The sequence below is a fragment of the Eriocheir sinensis genome, chromosome 23 (assembly GCF_024679095.1).
Source record: "Eriocheir sinensis breed Jianghai 21 chromosome 23, ASM2467909v1, whole genome shotgun sequence".
Classification (NCBI taxonomy): domain Eukaryota; kingdom Metazoa; phylum Arthropoda; class Malacostraca; order Decapoda; family Varunidae; genus Eriocheir; species Eriocheir sinensis.
The window spans coordinates 4361473-4385000 of record NC_066531.1 but is presented as its reverse complement, the minus strand read 5'-3'; the positions used below and the strand labels follow the sequence as shown (position 1 = coordinate 4385000).

Below are 23528 nucleotides of genomic sequence, written 5' to 3'. Positions count from 1 at the left end.
CCTAGCCTTCTTAACTGACTCTTGGTCATCCTCTTAGCCGTTTCGGTGAAACTTTTGCTATTGCGCTAGACATATCAAAAGCTTTTGATAGGGTCTGGCACAAATCTTTGCTTTCCAAACTACCCTCCTACGGTTTCTCTCCTTCTCTGTACCTTTATCTCCAGATTCCTTTCTGACCGTTCTATTTCTGCCGTGGTAGACGGTCACTGTTCTTCTCCTAAATCTATTAACAGTGGTGTCCCACAGGGTTCTGTCCTATCTCCCACTCTTTTTCTGTTGTTCATTGATGATCTTCTTTCCAAAACGAACTGTCCTATCCATTCCTACGCCGATGATTCCACTCTGCATTATTCAACTTCTTTTAATAGAAGACCCACCCTTCAGGAACTTAACGACTCAAGGCTGGAGACTGCAGAACGCTTAGCCTCAGACCTTAGGCAAGAAGAACCTGGTGTCCTTCAACGCCTCAAAAACACAGTTTCTCCACCTATCCACTCGACACAATCTTCCAAACAACTATCCCCTATTCTTTGACAACACCCAGCTATCACCTTCCTCAACACTAAACATTCTCGGTCTATCCTTAACTCAAAATCTCAACTGGAAACTTCATATCTAATCTCTTACTAAATCAGCTTCCTCGAGGTTGGGCGTTTTGTACCGTCTCCGCCAGTTCTTCTCCCCTGCACAGTTGCTGTCCATATACAGGGGCCTTGTCCGCCCTCGTATGGAGTATGCATCTCATGTGTGGGGGGGCTCCACTCACACAGCTCTTCTGGACAGAGTGGAGGCTAAGGCTCTTCGTCTCATCAGCTCTCCTCCTCATACTGATAGTCTTCTACCTCTTAAATTCCGCCGCAATGTTGCCTCTCTTTCTATCTTCTATCGATATTTTCACGCTGACTGCTCTTCTGAACTTGCTAACTGCATGCCTCCCCCCCTCCCGCGGCCCCGCTGCACTCGACTTTCTACTCATGCTCATCCCTATACTGTCCAAACCCCTTATGCAAGAGTTAACCAGCATCTTCACTCTTTCATCCCTCACGCTGGTAAACTCTGGAACAATCTTCCTTCATCTGTATTTCCTCCTGCCTACGACTTAAACTCTTTCAAGAGGAGGGTATCAGGACACCTCTCCTCCCAAAACTGACCCATCTTTCGGCCACCTCTTTGGATTCTTTTTAGGAGCAGTGAGTAGCGGGCTTTTTTTTTCATTAATGTTTGCTTTTTGTGTGCCCTTGAACTGTCTCCTTTGCTGTAAAAAAAAAAAAAAAAAAAAAAAAAAAAAAAAAATGTAACGCGGCGGGCGTGCCGCATCACCTCCTGCAGCAGCTCAAGGTTGGTGGGGGTCGGCCGCCTCCGGTAGAGTTTTCGGTGGATGTTGATCAGGTGATTCTGCTCCCGGACCTCTTCGTTGAAGAACCACCAATCCCTTCGGTAGCGGTGACCAGGGGCCTTCCTAGGGATTGCTGCCTCCGCTGCCCTCTCGACGGCCGCCGTGAAGTCTCGTTCACGATGGTCCAAGTCATCTGTCGGCTCATACGTGCCCCACCAGTGGCTGAGGGCGTCCCGGAACTTGACCCAGTCCGCTTTTTTTTACGTCCCACCGGGGCTGGGGAAGAAGCAGTGGCGGCAGGCCCACTCTCAGGGTGGTGGAGAGAGCGTAGTGGTCGCTGGTCAGCGTGGGGTGAACCCGCCATGATGAGCCTGTTGCCAGGGCACGAGAGACCAGCGTCAGGTCTAACCTGCCCCCGCGGACGTGGGTGGCCTCTCCGTTGTTGAGGAGCGCTACTTCAGGAAGGTCCTCCAGCACGGCTGCCAGGTGTCGACCCGCGGGGTTCGTGCGGGAGACGGACTGCAGTATCGGGTGGTGGGCGTTGAAGTCACCGGCCACAAGCATGTTGACGTGGGTGGCAAGTGACAGCACCTCACCAGCCTCCAGTTGCCTCCCCGGGCCGCTGTAGATGTTGTAGACGGCCACCTCGAGTCGTGGAAGCTGCAGTTGCACAGCAACAACGTCTACGCCCTCACCGCAACTCACTGGGTCCGTGATCCTATGGTGCGGAATGCTGCTGCGCACGATCACCATGCAGCCGCGTCTTCCTCCCGCCCCGCACGGGAGAGAGTGTACAGCGTAGCCCGCCAGCCTCCACTCAAAGTGTGCTGGCACCAGTGTTTCTTGCAGGAGCACTAAGTCAAGGTCCTCCTCCACAATGGCCTGGAAAATCTCAGGCCTTTTGTTACGCAGCCCCTGCACGTTCCACTGGAGCACCCGGAGGCTGTCGAGCTGTGTGTAGTTCCTGTGGTTACGCTCTTCCATCGTCAGCGGAGTCGTGGTTGCTGCTTACGGAGCTGGCGGGTGAGATGGTGAGTTCTGCGTCGGCTCTGAAGGCGTCCATCAGGCTGCGACGAGTGGGCGGAAGACGAGGGTGGGGCCGGCGCCGGCCCTGCGGGCGCGGACAGGGCGGCAGGAGCCTGTGCTACCGGCTGTTGTTGTTGTTGTCGTAGTCTCTGCTTCCGCCTTGCTGTCTTCCCGGGCCGGCGTGCTTCCTGCTGCTGGTGTGCAGACTGGCTGCTGCCGCCCCTGCCGTTGCTGATGATGATGTTGCTGCTGTTCCTGCACCTGGCTGGCAGTGCCCTGGGAGGTCTGGGCGGCCCAGGTGCGGGAGACAGGTCCCTGGGCGGACGGAGGCGGAGCCCCCCGTGCTGGGCGGGTTGGCGGAGGGGCGGGGACAAAGCGATCTCGCCGTGCCTCACCGCGCTGGAGCAGGACTTGCCGGTGCTGCTGCCGCCCTTCACCACGCTGGTCACCCCCCTGCGGGTGCCGCCCCCCAGCAGGAAGCCGGCGTAGTCGCTCGGGGCACCGCAGGTTCCAGGCGTGATGCGTTTTGTTGCAGTTGGGGCACTTGGCTGCGGTGACTGCTTTGGCCTTGAGCTTTTGAATGCAGTCTTCCGTGGCGTGCGGCTGGCTACACACGCCACGTTTGACAGGGAGACTGCAGCGACCCTGAAGGTGGTTGTACCGCTGGCAACGGTAGCATCGCAGGGGCTCCTTCCCGTAGCTCCGGAGCGGGAACCTGCCCCAGACCCCCAGGTCCAGCTTCTCCGGGACCACGCCCACGTAGTCCACCAGGACCTGGCGAGTCGGTGCTTTGTCTCGGACGGCACGGAGCCGCTCTACAGAGGCCACGTGGGGGTGGTCTCGCACGGCCTCTATGGGAAGGTCCAGCGGGTAGCGTTCCATCACAACCTTGGCACGCTTGTCCCTGGGATCCAGCAGCACAAGGCGGGCCACTGGGTTGCCGGTCTCCGCCAGGGTACACATCCTGGCAGCACTGTCGTGCTTCTTGGGGGTGAGGACGTACTCCCCCAGCAGGTTGGGCCGGATGTCCATCTTCACGTCAGGGAGGGCCTTCTGAAGGGCAAGGATAGCCTGGTACTGGTTGTCGCACCCTCTCAGGTCACCAAGCTTGAACCTGGGAAGGCCGCCCTTCGCTCCCTTTCCTCGGGCGCCAACCACCGTCCATGGCGGCTCGGCGGCACCGCAGCTGGGCTCAGACTCACTTCCCTCAGTCACGAGAGGGTAGGAGAGCCCTTCCTCCTCAGGGGCCATCATCCTGAGGGCCTTTTTCGGTGTGGCGGTGTCAGATGACGGGGACAGGACCAGCGTCCTTTTCCCGGTCATTCCGAGCGCCACGCTGCGCTCAAAGGCGCGGCGCGGCACTGAGTCACGCGAGGGGCAGGGTAGGGACAAGGGGGAGGGGTCATTGGGCGCGGTGGTGGACAAAGGGGCGGCAGGGAGGGAGACACACGAGGCCTAGACAAGGGTGGCGGGGAGGGGTCACTGGGCGCGGTGGTGGACAAAGGGCGGCAGGGAGGGAGACACACGAGGCCTAGACAAAGGGTGGCAGGGGGTCATTGGGCGCAGTGGTGGACAAAGGGCGGCAGGGAGGAGACACACGAGGCCTAGACAAGGGGTGGCAGGGGGTCATTGGGCGCAGTGGTGGACAAAGGGCGGCAGGAGGGAGACACACGAGGCCCAGACAAGGGTGGCGGGGGTCAGTGGGCGCGGGGGGGGACAACGGGCGGCCGGGAGGGAGACACCCGCGGCCTCGACACGGGGTGGCGGGGGGGTCATTGGGCGCGGTGGTGGACAAAGGGCGGCAGGGAGGGAGACACACGAGGCCTAGACAAGGGGTGGTGGGAGGGGTCATTGGGCGCGGTGGTGGACAAAGGGCGGCAGGGAGGGAGACACACGAGGCCTAGACAAGGGGTGGCGGGGGGGTCACTGGGCGGCGTGGGTGTAGACAAGGGGCGGCGGAAGGACACACGCTAGGGTCACGGCGCGGGTGGGGGACAGGGGTGGTGGGAAGGGAAACCTGGTCACACGTGGTGTGGGGTGGTAGGGACACCACAACACAACGCCACCGGGCGTCGCCTGCCGACCTGACCCGGGACGCGGGGCGCGATGATAGGGGGAGGGAGCGGGTCGACCCAAAGAGACTATATACAAGGAGATAGTGGTATGTAGTAATTCCTCGGGCGTGCGGAAGTAGCGCCATCTATTGCAGCCCACCAAAAACGTGACTTTTCAGGGGTAGCTTTACTATTTTTGAAGTACCTGCCACAGCACCCTATCCAGCCTTTACTTATTTCTTTTTCATTAGTGTAAAATGATTTACTAATGGGGTAAAGAAAAATATATTTGTTCTTCTGTTTTATTAGGTATTATCTACACTATATCAATTTGTTATTTTAGGAAAAATATGGTGTAGAAAGCATTTGCTAATATATATATATATATATATATATATATATATATATATATATATATATATATATATATATATATATATATATATATATTATGTGTGTGTGTGTGTGTGTGTGTGTGTGTGTGTGTGTGTGTGTGTAGCAAATATATCCAGTGCTTTAAATACAAGCAAAGCATACAACATTCTATGCATGCTAGATTACTATAATGCCTTTGCAACTGTGGTAACCCGGATGTCACACTGGTCCTGTGTCCCAGGGTAATGGGTTCCCAAACGCCACAGGCTCAAGGGCCAACGTTACAGAGATGAGCACCGAGGCCACGTGCTGTTACAGCGTATGCCCCCAACCGTACCTTTACCTTTTGCAACATGCTCTTAGCTGAGTAAAAATATCATACTAACTGTACAAGTGCCAGATAATGGCAAGCATTGCATACTGTTTGACAGGGCAGAGAAAAAGAGCTTCTAAGCATTACAACTGAAATAAACAATGGGAGACACTCAAAGCTTGTTAACTGAACATGATCTGATTCATAACAGGCAAAACCAACAATGGTGCGTTGTATACAATGAAACCTGTATAAAAATGTTGCAAGGCACATCAATATAAGAGCAAAGCATCATAAAACATGCTGAAATACATGATGGAGGACATCAAGAAGGTAACACATGAGTTGTCTTAAATGGAATGCAATAACTTGGTGGTCCTGGGAGACAGCCGAGCCTGGAGGTGAAAATGGGATGTAGGACACGGTATGATTTCACAAGCTCTGACCTTGGTGTCAGGGTCATGAAGATATTAAGCTCAGTAGGCACAACTATGCAGCGGAGGCACATATGATAAAAGCAAATGAGACTAAATAAGGCAACTCATAGTGAAATAAAATAGCAGGGAAGTTATGCTGCAGTATGTGACACACCAAATTACAGGGCAGAGAGTGATATGTATTTCATAGGCTACATCAGTAAACATGTAGCATTTATTGCAGGAACCACACATTAAAGTTGGATTTAATAAAATATATGTTTTTAGCACACATTAAAGGTGGATGTAATAAAATATATGTTTTTAGCACACATTAAAGTTGGATGTAATAAAAAATATGTTTTTAGCACACATTAAAGTTGGATGTAATAAAATATATGTTTTTAGCACACATTAAAGTTGGATGTAATAAAATCATTTGATATGAAACTCCTTGAACTGGCCAACCAAACAAACCACTCTGTCCACCCCCCTCTTAAAAAAAAAAAAAAAAAAAAATTCACAAGGTTTATGAGGCATTAGTCAAGAATATCAACTGCCATTACTTTTTGTCAAAAAAAAATCATACCTATGTGATTATGTATATCATATAAAGCAGAAAAAAATTGTATGCTGTAATACAAACAAGATTACTCCTGGAAGCCACATTAATGATACCAGACACGTGATGATAGGCACTTAGTGTGATGAAATTACATGATGAAATTACATGCTGTATTTCACATTATGAAACCAAACCAGGTGTCACTGCAGCTCTCCTCCTCATACTGATAGTCTTCTACCTCTTAAATTCCGCCGCAATGTTGCCTCTCTTTCTATCTTCTATCGATATTTCCACGCTGACTGCTCTTCTGAACTTGCTAACTGCATGCCTCCCCCCCTTCCGCGGCCCCGCTGCACTCGACTTTCTACTCATGCTCATCCCTATACTGTCCAAACCCCTTATGCAAGAGTTAACCAGCATCTTCACTCTTTCATCCCTCACGCTGGTAAACTCTGGAACAATCTTCCTTCATCTGTATTTCCTCTTGCCTACGACTTGAACTCTTTCAAGAGGAGAGTATCAGGACATCTCTCCTCCCGTATTTGATCTTGCTTTCGGCCACCTCTTTTGTTTCTTTTTTCTGGAGCAGCGAGTAGCGGGCTTTTTTTTATTATTGTTTTCTTTTTTGTGTGCCCTTGAGCTGCCTCCTTTGTTGTAAAAAAAAAAAAAAAAAAAAGTTTGACCATGAAGTGATCCTGGAGGACATGGGGAAGCCAATCACGTTTAGGGAAAGGTAGTTTTTTAATGTCCACACTGACACGGTAGGGAGGCCGGGCAGGTTGGGCTGGGGAGTAAACTAGGCCTAAGCACGCCTCTAACACACCCGTCTCTGCTAACAAGAAATATTTTTTTCTAGGATAGGGAGGAACAGGAGCCCTGGAGTCGCGGTGCAGAGTTACCAGTGCCTGTTGAAGGGGCACTGCACCATCACGAAGCAAGCGGCTGACGGTGCGACAAGTAATTTCCCAGATTCTGTCCACAACACGAGGCAGATTCAGTTCTGCCCTCATGACTTCAAGTTTTGCAGTTCTGGGGCAGCCCAGAATGAGGCGCATGGCTTCATTTTGAATAAGTTCCAAGGGGCGAAGTTGTGCCGCACTAAACTGAACCAAACCAGGGGCAGCATAATCAATGAGGGACCTGACGACAGAAAGGTAAAACATCCTGAGGACAGGGATCCCGACTCCAAGGCCCCTGTTAGCCAAAACCTTAGGAGGAGCTAACCTAGTCTGCACAGATTTCTTGAAGCTAACAAGGGCGCCTAAGTACTTGTATGTAGGAACTCGAGCTAAAGCAGTGCCATTAACACTGGGCAGGTGAGAAACTCTCCTCCCACTGGCTTGAAATTTCGTCTTATTTTCATTGATGACAAGGCCCATTTGTTCACACAACGCTGACAGTTGCTGCAAAGCTAAACTGAGAAGAGCAGGACAACTGCATTGCACAAGGATGTCATCCGCATAGATAACACTGGTCAACAAAATGAAACATTTTTTTAATCATCAGAGTTGCAAACTGACTTTTCTGTGTTAATTTTTGATGCTGATTACGGATCTGAAGTCCGTTTTTCTCTATCAGGTCACATTTTAATGTTACTGATACCTGTTGTTTTAACGTACAGGGTATGTAAAGCATATCTGTATCAGGTTTATTGAATACAAGATATGACACTTACATGGCTTTTTATTGTACAAAATGAAAACTATTATGTACAAAATAAAGTTAGTATGTACTGTAATGAATTGCAACTTAAAATCTTTGAGATTTGAACTTTTTTTGTGTTTTTTCTCAGGTTCATCCCTATATAACATCCAGCAGTAGTCAGCTAACATCCCTGCATTCCAAAATCCTTGATATCGTTGGTCCATTGATGCAATATCTTGATGAAAGCGTTCCCCTTGTTCATCAGACACTGCTCCAAGGTTCTCTGCAAAAATGTCCAGGTGTGAATCAAGGAAATTGACTGTCGGTGACATCCGACAGCCCATTGCAGCATAGGAATTTAGATGACATTTCACTCCATTTCTAACCTCTAGAGATCTCTTGATGCCTATGAAGTTTTCACAGTTTTCACAGAGCCATTTGAAGGATTCCCAAGCTTTAAGCTCTGTCTCATGTTGTGAGGAGGTTGGTGTCCTTCAGGAGTTCTTTTATCTGCAGACCTATGAATAACCCTTCCTTCAGTTTTGCCTCTGTAATTTTTGGAAACTTAGCCTTCACATGTTCGAAACCTCCTGAGCTTTTCCTAGCAAGTGTCTTCATGAATTGTTTCATGAGGCCAAGCTTTATGTGAAGAGGGGAAAGGAGAAAATTTTCTGGGTTTACAAGTGGCTTACTCTGGACGCTAAAAACTCACGGCTCATGTGATTTTCGCAGGGGCCACTCTGATTGCACATAGTGCTTGGCAGTTGCTCTTATTAAGCCAATCCCTTAGTCTATTTGAACAAGCTGAGCAGATGATATGCAGTGCCCAACTCTTATCTTGATCTCCAAGAGAGTATCCAAAGTATATAACTGGTAGTTCTTCTTGATATCAATTGTGATGACACGTTGCTGAGCTTTGGTGGTAAATGAACTGCAGACATAGCAAAATATATCAGGACTGTTCTTGCAATGCCTAGACATCCTGAGTAGAGTTTGATGATGGTAAAGATGATGATGGTGATGATGATGGGACACCTGTAACAAAAAGTAAAGTTTTTGAAGGTACAAAAGATGATCGATGAAATATTTTGTGAAAAATGCTTGACTCAACCATCTAAAATAATAATGGAAAACATAAAAATAGAGAATGCACAAAATTGGTTATGAAATACCAATCAGCATTTACCTGTAAAAGACGTTTACATGTTGCGATGCTGCTGATCTTAGTTATATGTCTCTCTTATCTCATCAGAAAAGCTGTGCCTGATAGAAGGAAACCGATTATATTTTTTAAATCAGCGGGGAAAACTACATATTAAACACCACATAATATCCCTGATGAAAATTGGTTGTTGACCAGTGTAATGACCTGAGTATTGCCCGGAAAGAGCCTCCGAGCAATTTTGTCCATTAAAATGTTGAAAACCATGGGGCTGAGGACACCCCCTTGCGGTGTGCCCAGCTCAAACACTTCCTCCGTGGAGGAAGCACCCTGGAAGACGACTTGCGCCCTCCTACTATACAAATAGTCCCTGATCCAGGTTAAGAGTCTTCCACGGACACCCTTCAGAATGAGTTCTTCCATGATGACATCCTTGTTGGCCCTATCAAAGGCCCCTTTTAAGTCCACAAAAGCTCGACAATTCACGTCCGGATTACTAAGGCACTGAAGAAAACAGTCACTTGTGGAACGGCCCTTCATAAAACCATGTAAGTTTGGGGAGAGCTGGTCCCCCACCTTATAGAGAAGTCTGTTCAAAATCACCGGCTCGTCAGGGAGATAGGGCGAAAGGTGCCATCACCCTTGGGGATGGGAACGATCAATGCAGCTTTCCACGGAGGGGGGAGGCGACCTGCGGCAAACGACATGTTGAACAGGTCAAGCAGGGGGTTGTCGCCTCGCACAACGAGTAAGGCATTGAGAATGTCGTAAGTCAACCCGTCGTGGCCCGGGGGTGTCGACTTGCCATGTTTGATAGTAAGGAGTTCATTGCGGGTAATAGGGACACAGGTGTCATCCAGAAGCGTGACGTGGTGCTGAACGAGGGCCATCCGCCGCTCCCTGTGGTGGGCGAGTTCAGCCTGGTGTTGTGCAGAGAGACCACCAAGGGAGGAGGCCCTCTGCCACTGGCGTATCAGGTCCTGGGCCCGGCCCGCAGGGTCAGGGTCACTCGCCAGCCGTTTGGTCCTCCCTCTCACCCTGTTGACATGGTGCCAAACCTCCCGCAGGGAGCGGGTCTTGCGCACGCTGTCAAGGAAGACGACCCAGTGTCGTGAGCGGGCCTCCTGTCTGAGTTCAGTGAGGTGGCGCGCCACGGCGACCATGGCATCGCGGGCAGCCCGATCAGCGGGGTTCTGCTGCCAGCGCCGCTGGTATGAGGCAAGGGTCCGCTGACAGTTGATAACAGCAGGATCCGAGGCGTAGGTCTGCAGGCGGCGCTTGGCGGGCCTCTGGGGGGCCCTGCCGGCTGCAACAAAACTCTCGACGGCGTCCAACAGGCCGTGGTACAGCGAGGCTGCGTCGGTAAAGGAGCCCTTCGCAGTACGGTACCACGCCCCGACGTCGGCAACGAGGTGCGGCATCCGGGCAGCAGGGACAGCCAACCGCTTCCGGGACACGGCAGGGGCAGGCTGGATCGGGATGGTCGTCTCCAGGGCAAAGTGGTCACTCAGCAAGCACCTGGAAATAAGTGTCTCGGCAGTAAAAGCTGGCATGTTGAAAAGAGTGACATAGTCTAACCGGTCCCCCTCCTTCCTTCCTTTCCGTTTCGAGGGTTGTTAGCCCTCGCGGGCTATATGCCATAGGCTGGCCCGCCTCTCTCTTTAATCTCTCTAAGCCATGGACGCGCCCCGCCCACAAACGCCAGAGCCGCACCCAGCGCGGCTCCAACGGCCAGTGCGCAGCGTACCATGAGCGACCGACCCGACCCGACCCCACTCCAGGTCCCAAGGAATGAAAGGTGTGAATATTTGAAAACAAGGAAGTCAGAGGGCGATGGTGGTTTGTACGTATATTTTGCAGAGTGGATTGTGTGAGAAGTACTCCGTATAGCGGAGGGACCTTTTGATGGGGTCCAGCCCTGATAATGGGAGGGAGGCGAGCGGAACGGAGAGGATTCCATGAGGGTAAAAGACGGCACAGTTAGATGACAGGAGGAAGAGACCTTTGTATAGCAAAGGGATCATTTATTTAAAGTGGGTCATTCGAACCACGCAAGTAAAGTGGGAGGCATTAGAAACAGACCTTTTTGGTGGGGTCCAGCCAGAGGAGGTGAGCGGAACGGAGGGGATTCCATGAGGTTAAAAGGCGGCACAGATAGATGACAGTTGGAAGGGTCCTTTGTATAGCAAAGGGATCATTTGTTTAAAGTGGGTCATTCGAACCACGCAAGTATAGTCGAAGGTGTTGGAGAGAGGGGAAAAAAAAAAAAAAAATAAATAAATAAAATAATAATAAAAAAAAAATAATAATAATAATAATAAATAAATAAATAAAAAATATACATAAAAAAAGAAAAAAATAAATAAATAAATAAATAAATAAAGATGAATGAAATAAGAAATAAAATAAAATAAATAAATAAATAAATAATAAACTAAAAAATATAATAATAAAAAAATAAATAAAATAAATAAATAGATAAAAGTAAAAGTAATAAAAAAAGAAAATAAGTAAATAAATAAATGAAAAAAAAGAATAAATAAATAAATAAATAAAAAATAAATAAAAGAAATAAATAAAATAAATAAATAAAATAAAATAAATAAAAATAAATAAATAAATAATAATACTAAAAAAAAAAAAAAAAAAAAAAACGTCATGCTGTCTCGTCGTTTACCGTGGAGGCTCTCTCTGTCTGAAGAACCTCGTGAGTGTCCCGAGGTCGTCCGTCAGGTACCGTACCATCCTTGCTGCAGCTGCTCTTCTCTTGCCGCAAGGGGTGTAACCCCTCCTGGCCGCCATCGTCCTTAGCGGGCCTGTCTGCGCACAGTCCAGGAGGAAGTGGACGAGGGGGTCGTCCGTATCCTCCAGGCAGTGCAGGCACAACTCGCCCTCGTAGTCCGCTATGAGGGAGCGAACGGTTGGGTAGCCGAGTCGCAGTCGGTGGATCGTTACCCTATCCCTCCTCGCTAAGGAGGAGGGGAGGGGAACGGTCTCGTAGCCGGTGGCGTTGGCGTACCATTGAAGGGACGCTGAGGTTGCCTCAGCGTCCTAAACTAGCGCGAGCGCGCGCCTTCCTGTAGTCCTCTTTGCTGTGCGTTTTAGCTGTTGTAAGCTAACAGGGACCTCGATCGCGATCCGGTCCTGGTCCAGCGCCTGCTTGGCTGCTGCATCCGCCGCCTCGTTGCCCGGGACACCCACGTGACTGGGTATCCAGGCGAACGTCACGGCTCGCTCGTCGCGTCGCAGGCGCGCCAGAGTGTCTAGCGTCAGAGTCACCAGTCTGATGTTGTCACGTACCCTGTCTCGTCTGAGCGTCTGAAGTGCTGTCATCGAGTCAGTGTAAACGTTGATGTCCTTGTTGTCGGTGCGTAGGGCGTGCTGGAGCGCTGTCAGGAGAGCCACTAGCTCTGCCTGAAGGGTAGAGCAGTGGTCGCCGGTCCGCCAACCGTGTGTCTCCTCGCCGCTCACGAAGGCCGCCGCTGTTCTGCCTCTCTCTCAGTCGACGGATCCGTCCGTGTAGTATACACTTGCCCCATCCGAAGATGTGCGGGCAAGGGTCCCTCTTGTGTGGGCGAGTAATGTCTCGCGGGAGCACTGCTGCTTGCTGAAAGGCAGGGGTTCCATGTGGAAGCGAGCCACATCCGCAGCCCATGGCTGCGGGTCGACGTAAGCCTCTGCCTTCTCGTCCAGTCCTCTTCCTGCCAGGTCCACGTCCGGGAGTGAGAGTCGGGTCGCTCTCGCTAACCCTCGTGCCCACGTCCTTCCGGTGAAAATCCTGGCATCCTTTGCTAGAGAGGTTAGTAACCTCCGTCTCGCAGGGGTGTCGGACAGTCTGACGACTGTTTTGGCTGCCCACGCGGCTGCCACCTGTTCGATCCGGAGCATCAGGAGAGGGAGCTCAGCCTCGGCTCACAGAGCCTCTAGCTTCGTCCACCTGGGCGCTCCGAGGATATGACGCAGCGCGTCGTTCTGGCTCCTCTCGAGAGAAGTCACGACGCTGTCTGAGAGGGACACCATCGCCACCGCCGCGTAGTCCGCAAGGGAACGGACGGCCTGTACGTAATACATTTAAGAACTCGGTGCGTCGCCCCCGCTCTCGTGGTCGTCATCCTCCGCATCACGGTGAGCCGGCACTTCATCCTACTCTTCAGGTACTCAGCCTCCTTCGAGAAGGTGAGCCTGTGGTCGATCCACACTCCAAGGTACTGGTACGCTGTGCACCACTCGAGTCGTACACTCTGTATCCTCAGGCTCTGCTCAGGCGTCGGGCCGAGGACCGACATCGCCCTCGACTTCCCGGCTGAAACCGAGAGACCTAGGTCTCTGCAGGCAGCGGTGACTGAGTCGAGGGCCTTCTGTGCCCATGAGAGCCTGCTGCCTCTACCTACGGCGACTAACGCGAGGTCGTCATCGTAGCTGAGAAGGGTGACGTTGCGTCCTAGCGGAAGCCTAGCAAGGGCTTCCATGAGGGCGTTGAAAAGCGTTGGGCTGAGGACGCCCCCTTGCGGGGTGCCGTTCTCGAAGCCCTGCTCGCTGGAGACGTGGCCTTGGAACCTTACCTTTGCTGAGCGGTCGCGAAGGTAGTCGTGTGCCCAACTGAGGAGCCGCCCTGACACACCTTTTGCCGCAAGGGCATCAGCTATGGCAGTGGGCGAGGCCAGCTCGAAGGCCTTCTCTAGGTCGAGGAAGACCACAACAGCCGGCTGGTTGTTGATCGTGGACAGAAGGGAGGCCATGCTGTCAGCAGCACTCTTCCTCTCCGTGAACCCGTACACGTTGTGATGGGGCGGGCCCATTTGCCACTGTAGGCGAGTCAGTACCATTCTCTCAGCTGTCTTGGCAGCACAGCTGATGAGAGAGATGGGCCGTGTCTTGCCTGGGTCCTTGGGTTTCGGTATCGGGTGGACGAGTGCCGCCTTCCAACGGACTGAAAGGCGACCCGCCTCCCAGGAGGCGTTGATGAGGGCCAGAAGGGCGCTCTCACCAGCCGACCCCATGTTGCGTAACATGGAGTAGGTAATACCATCCTCGCCGGGCGCGGTGTCTCTGCTCCTCTTCTCTACTCTCTTCGGCTCGTCTCTTGTAAAGAGTGGGTCGGTGACTGCAGGCTGGACCTCCGCACGCCGGATGCGGGCCAGCCTGCCTTGTAGTAGCTCCCGCTGCCTCCGTCGCACGTCTGGGGGCAGGTTTCCTGCGGATGCGCGGTCCGCGTACGAACGGATGAGCCTTTCGGCTTCATCCTTCGTGGTGGGATGCGCGGCAGGCCTGGGAGGTTTCCCTCCCGTTGCCCGCCGGAGGCATGACCAGAGCGTCCCGAGGCTGGTGTGCGAGCCGAAGCTCTCACACCAACTCAGCCACTTTATCTCCCTCTCCTCCCTGGCAACCTGTCGGGCGTGATCCACTGCTTCGCGAAGCAGCTGTAGATTTTCCTGCGTACGGTCCCTACGAAAGCGCTTGCGGATGGTGTTGACTCGATGGTTCATCTCCCTGACTCGAGGGCTGCGGAACCATCCGTTCTTGGTAGGCGGTCTACGACCAACTGCCTTCGGGATGGCTCTGTCGGCGGCGTCGGTCAAAGCTGCAACAAGGTCGCGGTCGAAGCGGTTAATGTCCTCAGGCTGGCTGTAGTGAAGCCACCACTTAGCCACCTCTCTACGAAAGGTGGCCCAGTTGGCCCTGTCCAGCCGCCACCTGCTCGACCCGGCCTCCCTCGGCGGGAGGGGGACATCGAGCGTCGTCAGAATCGCAAAATGGTCGCTCGTCAAGGTCGGGTGTAGTCGCCAGTCTGCTCCGTCGGCCAACGCGGAAGAAACTAACGTGAGGTCCAGGGCGTTGCCCTGGACGTGTGTCGGCTCACCTGTGTTAAGCAGCACGACGTCCTCAAGATCCTGGAGCAACGTTGCCAGATGCTGCCCTGCAGCGTCGGCGTTGCTCCTGGATCCCAGCACCTCGTGGTGGGCGTTGAAATCGCCTCCAACAAGGACGCTGGCCTCTCCGGCAAGAGTGAGGACCTCAGTGAGGTCAAGCTCTCGGCTTGCTGTATACATTGTAGACTATAACCTCCGTCCCGTTAAGGAGGAGGGTGACGGCTTGGGTCTCGACACCCTCGCCGCAGTCTTTGGGGCGTTCGACCACCCTATGGGGGATGGAGTTGCTGACCAAGATCAGACATCCTCTACCCCCAGTCTCGTCCCTGATCGGGAGATGGTGGGCAGTGTATCCGGGAAAGCGGAGGTGGCAGTCCCCCCTAACCAGGGTTTCCTGTAGGAGGCAAACACTTACGTCATCCTCGATGAGAGCGGCCTGGAGCAGGGTCTTGTTGCCGCGGAGTCCTCGGATGTTCCACTGTAAGAACCTTAGGCCTGGGCGGGCCGGAGGTCCTCTAGCATTGGGTTCTCCTCGTCCACGGAGTTCGTCGTCGGTCGCGTCTTCCTCGGCGTCCCTGGCGTCAAGGTCAGTAGGTCGTTCTCGGCTCTCTTCAGGACAGCGTCCGTCGCCGAGGTGCGATGGGCGCCCAGGGTTTGTAGCAGGTCGCAGTGCATCCTTGCCATCACTGCTTGCAGGCGCATCATCAGAGCGTGCAGGTCGAAGGTCGGAGCGGTGGGGCGATACGTGACGGTCGCTTTCCTGGTGGGGTCTGGACTGACCCAAACCGTCTTCAGCAATCCATCGTCGAGGCGGCCGGGCGCACTCATCCTCCTCGCACGGTCGAGCGGCGGGGCGGCCTCCGCCCCGGACGACGCACGCGTCTCCGCTCCGGCTGGGTTGAGGTGTTCCGTCTCTGTGGGCGTGCGCCGCTCCACTGGGACGGGTGTGGGTCCCTCCGCCGCGGCTGCTGGTCGTCTCTTCTTTTTGCGGTTCCTCCTGTGCCGGGGTGCGCTCCCTGGCCGCTGCGGCTGCTGAGCGGGTAACGGTGGGTAGTCTTCCTCCGTCGGGGGCGGGGGCCGTGGTGGCGCCGTCATCTCCGCCTGGCCGTGGCCTCGCGGCTGAGGCACCGGCCTCCTCTCCGTGGTTGGAAGTCGCCGCCTCCGCTCCGCGCACCTCCGCGACCACGCTGGGTGGCTCCCGCCGCAGTTGCAGCATCTCGGCGGGGGCCGGCTGCCCTCCTCCCGTCTGGCTCCAATGCACACGATGGAGTCGCACACCGTGCAGGTTAGCCGCGAGCCGCGGCAGAGCCTGGCCACGTGGCCAAACTTCTGACACTTGAAGCACCGCGTCGGCTCCTCTACGAAGGGCCGTACGCGATACCTGCCGAGCCAGCCGAGGGACAGGTCCTTGGGAAGCGATTCCCGGTCCATGACTAGTTCCACGTTCCTCGTGGGTTGTCTCCGTCCTTCTCTCACGACATGGCAACGCCTGACGTGAGTCACCCCACTGTCTGTCAGTCTCCTGATGTCCTCGGCATCGTACTCGAGGGGGTGTCCCACAAGCACCCCCTTCACTCTCCTCGGTACCTGCTCCAGCCTCTGGAGGACAATGCCTCGAGGGCGACGAGCTACCACCTCCTCGAGAAACTCCGCCGCGGCCGCGTCCCTTGGAGTGAGGAGGAAGGGCGTCGGGGTCTGGAAGTGCACAGCCGGCGCCGGGCGGCGCAGGGTCTCCAGGTGCCGCACCGCGAGGTAATCGCTGGTGCAGTCTCTCCTGTGCACTAGGCGGTACCGGCGGGGCCCCTCCGTGGGGCTCCTCCGATCCGTCGCCGCTGCCTAGGGGGCGGGGGCGACCTCCGCGGCTGATGTCTGCTGCCTCTTCCTCTGCTGCACGGTCTTCCTCTTCTCTTGTGTCACAAACTCGGGGTCGGCGCTGGTAGACGATCGGTCTAGCTCTTGCTCCGAGGACTCCGGGTCCGAGAGCAATGGTAGGGCATCGTCCTCCAGCAACCGCTTTTTGGGTGGCTTGTGGTCCTCTGGCGACCGGTCGGCCTTCCTCTTGGGCGTCTCCAAGGAGACGGCCTTTAAGGGGGCGACGACAGACATATCTGTCAGACAGTGTCTATCATACACTACACTTCACACTGAACTTCACACCTAACAACGCACGATCACTCGGAGCCACACCCTGTGAATGGGCACGGCAAGAAAACACAATATACAAGCGGCGCCTGAGCCGTAGTCGCAGGCGTGCTACCGCAACGAACACAGCACTACAAACGCACCGTACACAAAGCGCAACACACTCAACTCAGTGCCCTACAAGAGAGCACAGCGGAGACACGCAAAACACTCGAAAACACTAATCGCAAGCACTGGCGGTAACACTCGTAAGCACACGGAGCAGTGCCCCAAAAAGGGCCCGCTTAAGCTGCACAAAACAAACTCCACAAAGGGCAGGTACTCCTCAAGCTGGGTCAAGAGCTGGCTCTCCCAGCAGCAGCTCGATCGCTAGGAGGCGAGAGCTGTTGCTGGAGAAGGTCCGGGTGAGAAGTAGGTCCGCGCGCTGTGGAGACTCGAGAGCAACTGTGCTGTCCCCCTGAACATGTGTGGGCACATTGTTCCCCGTGAGGACATCCGTTTCGGAGGCATTAAGGAAGGCCTTCCAGCGGACACCATTGACACTGCTGGTGCTGTGACTACCAAGATTCCGGTGGAGAGAGTTAAGATCCCCCGCAAGAACAGTCGGCTCCTAATGAACATAATCAGGAAAGTTAGCAAGATTTAAAGCCCACGCATGAACATACGTGTTAACAAAAAATAGGGTTTCACCCATATGGAGTAAAGAGACAGTGATGTATTCAATGCCCTCATTAATACCCATTACCTCAGAAACTATCGCCGTCCCCTGTCTGACATACGTAGCCATCCCCCGGGTGCTGCCTGCTGCGCCATCTAGGGCATATAAATCATAACCCCTCAGCTCAGACACCCGCGGCCCAACCTCCTGAAAAGCAACTATATCGGGGCTATAAGTTATTACATAGGAATGAAGGTCAGTGAAGCGGGCATGCAGCCCGTTGACATTCCAAGTTAAGAGGTGGATGCACTCACTGGTCAGGAGGGGGTGGTTGCCGGTCAGGGAGTGGGGTGATCCGGTGATGGAGTTCGGCCACTTGCTGAGTCAGGGAAGCAAACTGCGCCATCAGCTCCTGGAGCGTGGCCCCCCACTGCGGTGGAGGATCAGCAAGCGAAGGCGGAGGATCCGTCTGGCTATGGCGGTGTTCGGCCGTTCCCTTGTCAGCATCAGTCTCCACAGCCGGTGGGGTTGCAGGGGTGTTCGGCGCCTGGCCCTCAGGTGGAACCACACTGTCCCCACTATCAACGTCCATGGCCTCACTAGCAGATTGCAGGGCAGGGCACGGGGCCGGGGCTGAAGATGGAGCAGGGGCTGGGATGGAGGGGAGCTCACGCGCAGGCGGGGATGTGGAGACTCGTTGCTCTAAGGCCGCCACCCTGGAGATCATCGTAGCCAGCGCCTCCTGCAGCTGGGTGACCGCAGCAAGAATCTGAGTAAGGACAGGGTTCGACCCAGCGGCAGCGGGTGGACTGGCAGCTGGCACAGGGAGGAGAGGAGGTTGCGGCTGGGGTGCTGGAGCAGGAGTCTGGCGAGGCACAGGGGTGGCAGCGGACGAGGCTGGAGCAGGAGGGGTAGACGAGCCCGGCTGGGGCGGAAACTCGGACGTCGAGGGAGCCCCCCGGGCCCAAGCCGAGTACTGAGGGAGAGGAGCAGGGCGGAACACAAGCCTAGGGCGGCCCTGCTGAGGGTGGAGGTCAGGCGCCGCGGCCCTAGATGGTATAGGCTTCACCGGGCAGGAGTGGTAGTGGGCGTTGTGCTCACCACCACAGTTGCAGCACTTTCGGGGGACGGGTGTGCCCGCCTGGATCCTCTGGAGGCATAGAGCTGATTTGTGCGTGCCTGCACAATACCGGCACCGAGGGGCCGATCTGCAGCGCCACTCCTGATGGCCCCACCGGCAACAGTGTCGGCAGATGTCGGGCTCCGCCGTGTAGGGCTCCACAGATTTACGACCCACCCCGAGGAGGTGCACCCCCGTCGGGACGTGGCCAACCACCGCTCCAAGAAGCTGCGGGCGAGGGGCCGTGCCCGCATACCTGCGCTTGATCCACAGGAAGTTGTCCGGGGTCGGAATCAGGTTGGCGTTCATGTAGAGTGGCACATTGTGGATGATGACGGTGTGCTGCCGCTCCGCTGCATTTAGTCCAGTAAATGAATGGCGGAGGTTGGACAAAATTGCTTTATTTTGTTTCTCAACTGATTTTGGCAGGAAATTAGGTCTACTTGTCAGGAAAAAAAATCTACCCTAATCTGCTCACTGCTAGTACCCCAAATTTTCCCTAATCCAAGATGGCCGCCATCGTGGGTACCAAATTCCAAAAAATAGCATATCTTTCAATCTAATAGTGCTGTAAATGCAAACAAAGTAACTAATCCTATGTTTTTTAGGTCAAGGAGTTCATTTATTATGGTATTTTTTGTCTGTATGTGACCTATTTTCAGATAATCGCATGCGTACTCAAAATTGTTCGATAAAATGGTCATATTATTCTACTTTATTCTGTCTTATTTGTAATTCACAGCATGTCTTTACTGTTATGACATTTTTCTAGATTGTAAATGGCTTTCTCTTCATTTTTACAGGTAGCATGTGCATGGAATAACAGCAAATTTGTGGTGGAGGGTAGATGAACTGAACTGAAGAATAAACAGAGATGGCATGTGTTATCTGTAGAGAAACTATTAACCTAGACAAGCCGAATGATTATGCCAAATTGACAAAGAAAGGGTGTACTAGCATTAACAAAGCGAACAAAGAAAGAAACTTAGATGTACCAGATTTGGTTTTTGACGAAAATCATGATATCCTTGTTCACAAAGTATGTAGAAGTAGGCACACAAATCCAAAAACCATCAAATCTGCTAAAAAGCGTGATTCATCTGAAGAGATAAAACCAAACCTGAGATCAGCTGAGGAAAATGTTTTTTATTTCAAAACTCACTGCCTCTTCTGTGGACTGTTTGTAGAAACGTGTCTAGCACAGAAAAATCCTACCAAAGCTAGTTACAGATACAGCCATGTTATGACACTAGGGTTTCAAGAGAACATTCTAAGTCACTGTGACATGAGGGAGGATGAATGGGCCTTGAAGGTCCAGTCTCGTCTCTTAGTGGTAAATGATCTACCAGCTGAGGAGGCCCTATACCACCACACATGCAAGGATCTGTTCATGAAGGGAAAGGCTCCTCCAGAATTTGCATCTAAGGAGTGCACTTCTTCCACCAAGAGAAGAAAAGTTGGTCGACCTAGAAGCACATCTAAAGTAGGTGCTATTCAATATGCAATAGACTTTTTGGAAAAGAACGATGACGAAACCATTACATTACAAGACTTGCACCAAGTTATGCTTAACCCGTAAGCTGCGGGACTGAGATTCTGAGTGCGTCGCCTAGTGCGGCTATATCAGCGAGAGATTGACCTTCAATAAATGATATATAAGTTACATAAACGTGTCATAAATATTACAATACACATATCTGTAGCTCGAAATGTGTTGTATCCTGCATATTTCTTAGATTTTTCTATCACAAAAATGTTTTTCTGGCAGTATCTGAAGCCGCGGCGGAAACTTTTTGGCGCCTGTTTGAAAAGCCCGCTTCCAGAAGGCTTACAGCAGCTTACCGCTCAGCCGCCCAGAAGGCGTACAGCAGTTTGCGGGTTAAAGAGAGTGGCATGAACGAAGAGGAAGTCTACACCCCCAAGCAACTGAAACGAGAGCTGGAGAACTACTATGGAGCAAGGGTGTCAATTACTACCATCAGACAATGCCCTAATGTCGTCACCCTAACGTCCAATGTTAAATCCATCATTCAAGAAGCCCATGACACATCAAGTGAAATGAAAGAACTCTCTGATATGGACAGACTTATTGAAACAGTTGGGAAATTCATAAGAACAGAGATAAAGTCAATGGAACATCATAAAGGGGAGTATCCAACAACACAGGATATGCACTCTGTTGAATCAAATGTTGCATACCTGCCTAATTCATTGCAACTTCTCCTAGGCAGCATTATCAAGAGCAGAAATGCAAAGTTGCATATCGCCTCAATAGGTCAGTCTATCATGCAGTCTACTTGTCCACGCTCATTTCTCCCACCCCTACAAGTTGGTCTCAGTGTGGCACTGGAACACAAGTATGGTCACCGTGATCTGGTCGACATGATCAATAAACTTGGCTTCTACTCCTCGTACACAGAAGCAAACAAGTACAGAAGCAATGCTGCCGTAGTACAAGGTGATAATCTCCCAGAACAAGTGGCCCATTCCTTCCTCCAATACCAAGCAGACAATGTTGACCATGCATCCAGAACCTTAGATGGCCACGGGTCAATCCATGTAATGGGCCAAATGGCAACACTCACCCCAGCTATCCAAAGTTTCAGGAGAATCCCACGACTCAAGGTGGACATGGAGGTCATCAAGCAATTAGCAAAAGTAAATCTGGTGGAACAAAGAGATCCAAAGGCAGTTCTTTCCAAAATTATGTATACCAATATTGAAATGTTCCAGCGAGACATACAGAATGACAACCTTGATGTGATGTGGACAGTGGCCTTCCACCTTCTAAAACCAAAACCAATGTGGTCAGGGTACATGCAGATGCTGCATTGCAACATCCCACATCCTGGAAAAAGCTCTGACATATTTTTACCCATGATTGATCTCACGCCATCTGACCCTACCTGTGTGCGCTCCACTTTGGAATATGTTGTGGACCATGCTAGCAAGTACAACACAACTCCGGTCATCACCTTCGACCAGCAGTTGTGGTGGATTGCCTTCATGATCATCGAAGCTCAGCCTAGAGAGAGTCCACTGCAACAGATTGTCCTCATCCTGGGTGGATTCCATACACAGATGAGCTTCCTGGGCTGTATTGGTGGTCTAATGGCTGGTTCTGGATTGAAGGAGGTGATGTCCCAAGTGTATGCTGAAGGTAGTGTTGAGCACATGCTATCTGGGAAAGCCATGGCACGTGCCGTCAGGGCTCATCTGGTGGTGGACGCGGCTCTGAACACCATGGCTACAGCACAGATGCTCGGTGTCCCTGTACCCTGTGTCTTCAGCAACGAGGACTCAAGTCACCTTGGTGATCAGATGGAAGGTAGGTATTTAAGTTGTGCTCTGTTTGTGCTGAACTGAATCAGTTGAACCAGACTTGGGTGTACAAAACTTAGTGCATGATGATGTAATGTACAGACATGATAGATTACCATAAAGATGAGGAGTGTGCGATATGTCTCTTAAAACTTTTAATGTCTTAAATATGCATGTATGGATGCATTTATTCTCATAAATGGTGATGGCAACGCACATTAATATGGTGGTTGTTTTATCTTTCAGGTCCTCAGAGTGGTGCAGAAGTTCTGACAACAGTCGAACATCTTGTCAAACAAGTTTCAGAAGACACCTTGACACTGGACGAAGCTCTCTCATCTGAATGTATATCACAACTTAAAGCAGCTTCTGTAGAATGGCGTGAATCTCTGAGTGGACACCGCACAGCCAAGCTCTGGCTTATGTACTTGAGTCTTGTTGCAATTCTCCGTACATTCATCAGGGCTGGTCGCACAGGAAACTGGACGCTCTATCTACAAGCTCTGAAGGAGATGTTGCCCTTTCTGGCTGCTTCAGGACATCATAACTACACAAAGTCCCTTGTCCTATATTTAAAAAAGATGGTGAAGCTTCAGGATACTCATCCACATGTATACAGCAAGTTTGTTGATGGCCTCTTTGTCCTGAGAAGAAGTGAGAACTACTGGGCAGGTATATACAGTGACCTGTATATTGAACAAGTTCTCATGAAGAACATTAAAGCAGTTGGCGGTCTGACACGAGGTAGGGGTTTTGAACAGTCGACAAGCCTGATATGGGTACTATCCACCCCAGCATGTGGAGAAGTCAACAGGGCCATGACAGAAGTGACCGGCCTTCAAGACATTAAGGAAGAAGAGGTCCACAAAGACAGGTCAGCTGCTAGGATGACCAGAGATGCCAAGGATTTGCAGACCATTCTGAACTACTTCTCTGAACGAAAACCTTTCTCCCAGGATTCGACGGTATTGCGTAGTCTATCATCTGGAGTTATTGCTAACAAGTCTGTGAATGTAGAAAAAGCAGAGTCAGTTGGTCATGCCCTACTGAAATCTATGCAGGGCAAATCTGTAGCAGAACACAAATTCTGCAAGAAAGATCAGGCCACCACACTTGCTGCCTCAACTTACATTGCTGTTGAAGGAGAATGCCTGGAGATCGACCCAAAACAGTTGTTCCAGCGCCTTCTTGTGGCAGGAACAGGAACTGTTGACACAGAAAGCTTGTTCACATATGAGTTGTCAGCTTACCCTACAGCTCTGTTTGACCACAATCTCTTGATGCGTCTGCCAGACAAGGCCAGTCTCCAGTCAGGCCTGGTAGATAAGGTACCATCCTGTTTAGTAAATCAATGTCCAGATGATGTAGTATATGTTCTTGATGGTGGTGCACTCTTGCAACGGCTGCCATGGCCCAACCAGACAACATATGCCAATCTGTCCAGTCTGTATGTGCAGTATATACTTCGCCACTACGGGCATGCTGTTGTCATATTTGATGGGTATGGAAGTGGTCCCTCTACCAAG

At 52.1% G+C, this 23528-nt stretch overlaps 1 protein-coding gene across 1 annotated transcript; it reads right to left on the bottom strand.

The window, feature by feature from the left end:
- Positions 1-17228: 17228 nt before the first annotated feature.
- On the bottom strand, positions 17229-18990 carry LOC127002552 (uncharacterized). The gene is made up of 2 exons (XM_050868635.1): positions 17876-18990; positions 17229-17460 (listed from the first exon to the last, which is right to left on the bottom strand). Exons 1-2 carry the CDS (start codon positions 18988-18990, stop codon positions 17229-17231), a joined length of 1347 nt encoding a protein of 448 aa, XP_050724592.1.
- Positions 18991-23528: the final 4538 nt, after the last annotated feature.